At 44.8% G+C, this 8,377-nt stretch overlaps 1 protein-coding gene across 1 annotated transcript; it reads right to left on the bottom strand.

Annotated features, from left to right (window-relative positions):
• Window positions 1-1,183: 1,183 nt before the first annotated feature.
• LOC124145639 (cytochrome P450 26A1-like) lies at window positions 1,184-7,796 on the bottom strand. Its single transcript, XM_046515488.2, has 4 exons — window positions 7,549-7,796; window positions 6,228-6,722; window positions 5,040-5,474; window positions 1,184-2,868 (listed from the first exon to the last, which is right to left on the bottom strand). Exons 1-4 carry the CDS (start codon window positions 7,765-7,767, stop codon window positions 2,554-2,556), a joined length of 1,464 nt encoding a protein of 487 aa, XP_046371444.1. The 5' UTR covers window positions 7,768-7,796; the 3' UTR covers window positions 1,184-2,553.
• Between the last annotated feature and the right edge of the window lie 581 nt (window positions 7,797-8,377).

The raw sequence follows: 8,377 nt of genomic DNA, 5'->3' as shown, positions 1-8,377 counted from the left end.
GATTCGCCGTGCAGAGTTGCGTCCCTTGGGCACGCCAGAAACCTATGATTGTGGGTTCGAATCCCGGTTCGCCTCGATTATGTTTCTAGGTTTGTCAGCACCATACCCGTGCTCTTGGGTTTCACTAAAGTGTTAAACGTCTGAGACCTGCATCACTTCAGGCTTTCCTCCCACATTAAGCTGACACGCCGTGATATAACTGGGATAATGTTAAAAGCGGCGTTAAACCTAACTCACTCACTCACTCTAACAAAAGAGAGGCCTGGTCACATTGATAAGCGTCTGACAAGGCGAGTATGGTTTCGCGACTTTCAAGTTTGAGGCTCGAACAAGGTCTTTGGCTGAACGAGCAAACGCCCTATCCACATGCCCCCATCCTTCTCTGTGTAATATCCTTTCTTTGTCCTTTGTTTGTTGTTTAACGCCGCACTCAGCAATATTCCAGCTATATGACGGCGGTCTGTTAATAATCGAGTCTGGACCAGACAATCCAGTGGCTGACATCATGAACATCGATCCACGCAATTGGCATACGATGACGTGCATTAACCAAATCAGTGATCCTGACCACCCGATCCCGTTAGTCGCCTCTTACGACAAGCATACAGTGTAGTTGCCTTTTAGGGCAAGCATGGGTTGTTGAAGACCTATTCTACGCCGGATCTTCACGGGTGTGTAATGTTAGTTTTTGTTTTGTTTGCTTGTTGTTTAAGGTTGCACTTAGTATTATTACAGCTATATGGCGGCGGCCTGAAAACAATCGAGCCTGGACCTGACAATCCTGTGATCGATATTGTTGGGGTACGATGACACGCAAGTAACCGAGCCCGACCACAAGACTCATTGGCCGCCACTTACGACATCGGCAGCGTGTGACCTGCTCAAACCCAGAATCCCCAAAGGGAAATGCCAGTTTAAGACAATGTTACACGTGTATGACGTAACACATGCTTTGTTATACCGTGAGGATGAGAGGCAGAATTTATACTGGTTACCCATGACTGAGGGTGGCTTCAGTGTGGGTCCTGACTGGCCGACGGGATTGATCTTTGTTCATGCTATCAGTCACTGGTTTGTCTTGCCAAGACTCAATTATTTTACAGGTCGCCGTGAAATAACCAGTATTGTCTGCGGCGAAAAATAACACCCGTTCACTCACAAAATACTCCAATTCCAATTGTTAAGTAGAAACGTTTTTATTGTAATAACAACTGATGTTTGTCACGTTTACAAACAAATATACTAGAATCGACCATACAATACGATTTTTCAACACTTTTATTAACAAATATCACAGAGCTAAAGACAAACAATATGGCACATTTCTGAAGCACGGCTATCACAGGAAAAACATAACGTCACACAGATGGTACAAAAGTCCACAATAACGAAACTGGACACATCTATATAGCACACGCAGGCCTCAAATTAAGTATCACATTGGGAAGGGGTCCAGTTTTCCAAGGGGCCACAATTTACCATGCAGGGTTGCGTCCCTTAAGAATGTCAGACTTCAATGATTCTGGGTTCAAATCCATTCTTTCTATCTGATCATGGCCATTGGTTGAATACCAGCAAAACTGTGCTCGTCTGTATCGCCATTGGTAAAATATTAAGATGTATATCAATTTGGGCATTCCTCCCCATGACACACCTCGATATGAGCACTGTTCAAAGCGGCGTTAAACTCACTCCCCCACTCATATCACGTTCAGATACCTTGTAACACGTTAATGCTGCATGCATGCCAGTTTGTACAAACGAACATCATTAACCCCCGGCGTAGCCTGATAGTATCTGCCATGAACTACAAGTACTATTGCTGTTGTTGATTACTGGGGCGGTCGGGTAGCCTAGTGGTTAAAGCGTTCGCTCGTCACGCCTAAGACCCGGGTTCGATTCACGACATGGGTACAATGTGTGAAGCCCATTACTGGCGTCCCCCGCCGTGATATTGCTGGAATATTGCTAAAAGCGGCGTAAAACCATACTCACTCACTCACTCACTTGTTGATTACTGGGTCATTCGTACACACATCACAGCTCCGTTTCACAAAGTCTATGTGCTGCGGTTAAAATACACCCACAGCTGTAAGGGATAGTTGTAGCACTGGGTCGTGAGTCTGCGATTGTCGTAGGTCAACGATTTGCCGAACTTTACGACAGTCGTAGCGTTAATATTAACGTAGATTTACGATAGTCGTGGCACAAAGATTACGATAGTTGAAGAAATAAGCTAAGCGGAGCGTAAGGATAGTGTAGCACAGTGGTTAACTTTACGACGGATGAAGCATTGAGTTCAGCGTAACTTTAAACACGTCTGAACACGATTATTTACGTAAGATAACGAGGTTTATAGCGCAAAGATTAGCATAGCTTTACGCTAATCGTACACATATTTACTCAACGTTTCGACACTTGAAGCACTAAGATGAGCGTAGCTTTACAATAAGCGTAGCATTATGATTTACGGAGATTCATAGCGCTACGATTTATAACGACGATGGTCGTATCGCTACGGAAGGGTATCTTGGCCAGTGTAGACACTAGGAGCTACGTACGTGTCAGGCTGACAGTCATCTTATCCTTGGGTCTGACACCGGGGAACATGGTGATGCTAGAGTCCTTCACAATGTCAACACTCCACGTCCTCATCAGATTAATAACGAACACGCGTAGCAAGATGTCGGCGTATTCTTTACCCGGACAGACGCGGGAACCACCCCCGAAGGCCAGGAACGCAGGCTTGATATCTTTATTGAGCCATCGGTCGGGATCGAACCTCAGAGGGTCGGTGAGAGAAGGGTCGTGTTCGTGAGTCTCTCTGATCCCAGCGATCACTCGCCAGCCTTTAGGGATGTAGAAGTCCTGAAACAGATGGGTTTAGTATACAGATACACGTCACATACATATGTCAAGTTTGTAGATGTGATCCAGGTTTCCCAGTACCTATGCTGGGCGTGAGAACCGACTAAATTAGAGACTGGGAGGCTACAGTGGTATTGCCCCGCAGGGCTCCGTCCCATAAAGCAATCGTATTGCTAAGATGATCGTAACTCCCATATAACCTTTACTACAGTCGTAGCGCTAGGAACACTTTATATAAGGGGTCCCGGGCCCATTCGGCGTGGGTCATTGCTCAGGGTGCCAACTTCTGGTTTGTTTGGCCTACGTTCGATTATTTCAGGCCGCCTGATCTAGCTGGAATATTGCGGCGTAAAATAACATCTGTTCATTCACAACGGAGCATGTGGGTGGACAATATATGAATGGTAATTGCTGGATGTGTGGCCATCGCTGAAAGTCTACCCATCTCTGTACATGTCATCATAATGCACTGCGGAACATGAACAAACGTAGTTTGATTTCATGAAAATATGCAGTAAAGAAGAGACTATTACGCGCTCACGGCAATAAACGTCAGTCGAATTACGTGTATTTAAAGGGACCTCAAGCTTTGGGAAAATAGCAGCCCCGGGGAGTTTTATTATTCGTCTACTAACATACTGATACAGAGAATACCTTCTCAAATGTCTCACGGGGACGGGCTTGCCGGATGGGAAATAATACTGTTCAGGGACTGTGAGACAGACTTAAACAATCACTGTGACTAACTCATTTGGTGGTATTTTTTCAACAAAATTTCAACGCGAATTTTAAAATCACAAAATTCCATCCTTTTCCCAAACATCTGCATCCGTGCTTGAGGAGTATCTGGTAGAGATGTAGAAGTATTCTAAACTTCCACGGTTGTGTGTAGACTTGTACCAGCATCGATATCTACTTAACTGGTTATTCTGCTTCACTGCTACGGCAAAGTACATTCGACTCTAAACTGGGTGCTGTGTTTTCCCATCTCACTCTCAACGCGTCACTTTCTAGGTTAAGGTGTCAGGCTACGCTAAGTAACCATGGCAAAGTACACCTGATGGCCTATATATAATCACTTGAAGTACTAGATGCTGCTGGCCGAGACCACCCAGGAGGCTTAAGGTTGAGGAGACTTAAGGATACAGGTTATACTGGGCTATGTCAGGTCGTAGCGGGTCATACCGGGTCATATCTGGTCATGTCGGAACACCTCGGGTCAGATTGGAGCACACCGGGTTGAGCCGACACTCCTCGGGTCACAGGTGACGGTGACCGTATGAAAGTGGGTGACTGCCAGCAAAGCTATATATATTTAGCGTGAATGTACGTACTTGGGTTATCGTGTATCCCGGTGTTTATGTGAGTGAGTGAATGTGAGAATGTGAGTGAGGTTAAGTCTTTCAAATATCAATTTCGTAATATCACATATTGTCGGAGGAAAGGCATAAGTCACTAAGGTCCTGGACCGTAACTCTGTTAAATATTACGAACATGAGTCAGGTGCTACGAACGACAAGAATCTGGGATTCGAATACGACTAGCAGATTCTGAACATAACACGCCGTGATATGACTGGAATACTGTTAAAAGCGGCGTTAAACACAACTCACTCACTCACTCGCTCACTGAACATAAAAGGCCAGCTTACACATATCACCCATGGCAAATCCGCTCTGTTTGTCTTCTAACTCTGATTCGATTTGAAGCAATTAATAAGTGCCTAGTTTGCACAATTATGGAGAAGAGACCCTTTCTAATAGATCAAATTATTTGAAAACTGCGTGCATATTATCATTTAGTTGGTTGGTTTGTTGTTTTACGCCGCACTCAGCAATATTCCATCTATATGACGGCGGTCTTTAAATAATCGAGTCTGGACCAGACAATCGAGTGATAAAATCATGAGCATCGATCCACGCATTTGGGATACGATGACAAGCTTCAACCAAGTCAGCGAGCCTGACCACCCGATCCCGTTAGTCGCCTCTTACGACAAGCATAGTCGCCTTTTACGGCAAGCATGGGTTGCTGAAGACCTACTCTACCCCGGATCTTCACGGGTGGCATATTATGTAATCACGTATTAGTTACGTATACAGTTCATGCAATTATAATGTTATTACGTTAATTCGAGGTCATGAAACACTGTAACATCGTGGCATACTAACATTGATTGTGAAGGCTTCTGTGACAGTTCTGTAGAAACCGCCGACCGGGGGCATTAATCTCATAGCCTCCTTCACCACTGCCCGGATGTAGGACAGACCGCGCACCTGCTCCAAAGTGAGGTCCTCATGGGCGTGGTCTCCTACAGCCCCTCCCAGTAGGCCCGCCTCCTCAAGCTCCACGTGTATCTTGTTGACAACCTCTGGGTGCCGGGCAAGAAAGTTGACTATGGCGAACATCCCCGAACCGTTATTATCTGCCCCGACAAACAGCAGCTCAAAGAGGGATTCCAGCATCTCAAGTTGGGTCTGGGATGCGTGCAAGTCTGTGGTTGGCTGCAACGTTTCTGTGAGGACTGATGTCTGCTTGTTGCCAGGTCTCTGGGTTTTGGAGATATTTTCTATAATTGTCAACAATCGTTTCTTTGCGTTGTAGGCCTAAAATAGAAAGGTCAAAATAAATTGCTATTTAGTGTCAACGAACAATGGCCAAAAGTAAACATAGACAAACTTTAAACATTTATTGATACATATTGATGAGACTACACATGCTTCAATTACACAGCGGGGGCGCGAGTGGCCAAGTAGAGTAAGGCGCGCAATCCGCTGTGCAGTTCCGTCCCTTGAGCACATCAGAAACCTATGATAGTGGGTTCGCCCCGATTATGTTTCTAAGTTTTGCAGCACCATACCCGTGCTCGTGGGTTTCAAGGTGGTAAACGTCTAAGGCCTGTGTCACCTCGGGCTTTATGCCCACGTTAGGCTGACACGCCGTAATATAACTCAGTAATATTGTCTGAATACTGTCATATCAGGGCATGCCAGCTTCATATGTTTTGTTTTGTTTTGTTTCAATATTCCAGCTATATGACGGCGGTCCGTAAATAATAGAGTCAGGACCAGACAATCCAGTGATTGACATCATAAGCATCGATCCACGCAATTGGGATACGATGACATGCCTCACCACTCGATCCCGTTAGTCGCCTCTTACGACAAGCACAGTCAGCTTTTTCCGGCAAGCATGGGTTGCCGAAGACCTATTCTACCCCGGATCTTCACGGCTCGCTGCATTTTTACAGATATGAGACGTTTGGCCACTTTCGTGGACCCTGGACCCTTGGAATGGTGCTGAAAGACAAGGATTACAAGCACCCATTCCGTATACAAGACAGAATGACGATGAATTACCTTATAGTAGCTCGTGCCTGGGAAATACACTGGAAAACAGAACAAATTGTCTGTGAACTCCGACAACAGACTTCTGATCTCGTCAAGCTGGGATGGCGACAACTCCATATCGAGAAGGAACCGTGACGCAACTTCCGCCGACAGAGCTTTGCATGCTGGGTATATATCTATGACTTCCTGTTTGTTCCATTTCAGAAGATGCTGACTGACAACGCCGGAGAATAGTGATACGTGATCTTGGAAGAAGTCGCGGGACAGATATTGAGTGAGGTGGCGCTTCCGTTCACGATGATGGGGTCCAGATGAGGTTGCAATGGAGTTGTCACCGAGGAGACGTCTGACTGATACGGGGTAAAAGGACCTCAACTGGCGTCCCTCCATTTGTATCAGCTGTTTGATGTTGGCCTCCCCAGTGACCCGCACCGCCGGACACCCGAACAGGTGCGTGCGGAAGATGGCGCCAAACTGTGTGCGACGTTTACGGAAGAAGTCGTCCTGTAAAGTTAAAATCAATTGTGAATAACAACATGCACGAGAATCAAATCCTTTTAGTTGAACATTACTGAGCGAGCGTGACTTCGCTTTTAGCTATCTTCAGGACGAAAAAATCAGAGAGCGCACTTAGCATAAAGCATGCGGAAAAACCCAGGTCTTTGACTGGATGTCCGAACGTTTTTCCACAAACCTTAAACTTTACTTATAATCGACACGTGATGTCCTCGGCTTTCAGAGCTGTTTTAGCGACCCACGTCAATATTTGATCTATATTTGAAATTGTACCAATTACATACGGTTCGTATTCCAGGATGGAATCGGGGGCACGGGTGGCCCAGTCGTCTAAGGCGCTGTGCAGAGTTGCGTCCCTTGGGCACGCCAGAAACCTATGATTGTGGGTTCGAATCCCGGTTCGCCCCTATCACGTTTCTAGGTTTGTCAGCACCATACCCGTGCTCGTGGGGTTCGCCGAAGTGATAAACGTCTGAGACATGCATCACTTCGGGCTTTCCTCCCACATTAAGCTGACACGCCGTGATATAACTGAAATAATGTTAAAAGCGGCGTTAAACCAAACTCCTTCACTCCCTCTTAGATGGAATCGATTTTGGACGCCTTATGAGGTCAAACGTACAAGTCGAAAGGAACTTCTTTTTTAAGGGCATCAAAACTGGAAATCGATGATGACTGTATACTCCGTAAAACATGCCAATAGTATCATAAAATCAATTTATTCGATTTTTTTTACCAATTTAAACATTAATTAAATATATATTGTATAGCGCATAATAATGGAAAATATTCGTTTGGCAAAATTCAGACAAACCTTTTGTGAAGCAAGCAGATGGGTCTCACCAAGAAACGGCAGGCCGTTATTCCCCGGGGGAAGGGATTTGCCGTCCCGGGGAGAGAGGCACTCCAGAGACCCCCGGTGCCTGTACACCAGCAGGGACACAGTCATGAGGAACAAAATACACATGACGAACAGCGACACAAGACCATCATCGACGTGGGTGGACCAGGCTCGAAGAAAGACAGATTCCATATTGTTATGGGTGTGTTTACAATGGCCGATACTGTTACCGGTGTTGTAAACTTTTTGGTCCATACCAGTATATATACCGGTAGTATTGCCGTCATCAATCACATGACATTACGCGCCAGTACTCCCCATTTACATAAATTAACCATGCATAGCTGTAGCTGTCATAAAGGTCTACAATGGCCATCGTACAGATTTGTACATACATAGCATCAGTCGGTCAGAAAAGGGAGGAGTCGTAATAAGCCACGCCCTTCCCCTCCCCCTTCTTGGTTGATGTATCGATAGGTAAAGGATTTTTGATTTGTAAACTAACGGGGGTTTATTTAGTAACATTTGTTATATACAGCTATTCCTTAAACTGTACAGAAAAACAGCTGAACACTGTCATGGATTAAATATTGGTGATGAAACTTAACGAAAGATATAATACTAGTAGCAAATACAGACATGATAATAAGATATATGAACAGAAAAAATTCAAATTTTAAATTAAAGAAAATATTTCTGATTTTCCATGTTTCAAATTTCCAGAAATAATGGATGGTAAGTAATATATATTAGTTTTTTTATTATTAATAATCATATCTTATGGCTAATGTTTTAAGCGTTT

Source organism: Haliotis rufescens, unplaced genomic scaffold, assembly GCF_023055435.1.
Source record: "Haliotis rufescens isolate VD_foot unplaced genomic scaffold, xgHalRufe1.0.p SCAF_12, whole genome shotgun sequence".
Classification (NCBI taxonomy): Eukaryota; Metazoa; Mollusca; class Gastropoda; order Lepetellida; family Haliotidae; genus Haliotis; species Haliotis rufescens.
This window is presented reverse-complemented; position numbering and strand designations above follow the sequence as displayed.

Excerpts from the sequence above, each read along its gene's own strand:
- LOC124145639 (XM_046515488.2), bottom strand. The coding sequence starts at position 7,767 with ATGGAATCTGTCTTTCTTCGAGCCTGGTCCACCCACGTCGATGATGGT. Across the intron at positions 6,723-7,548 it reads ATCTGCTTGCTTCACAAAAG|GACGACTTCTTCCGTAAACG; the intron begins GTTTGTCTGAAT and ends TTAACTTTACAG. Across the intron at positions 5,475-6,227 it reads CAGGCACGAGCTACTATAAG|GCCTACAACGCAAAGAAACG; the intron begins GTAATTCATCGT and ends TTTCTATTTTAG.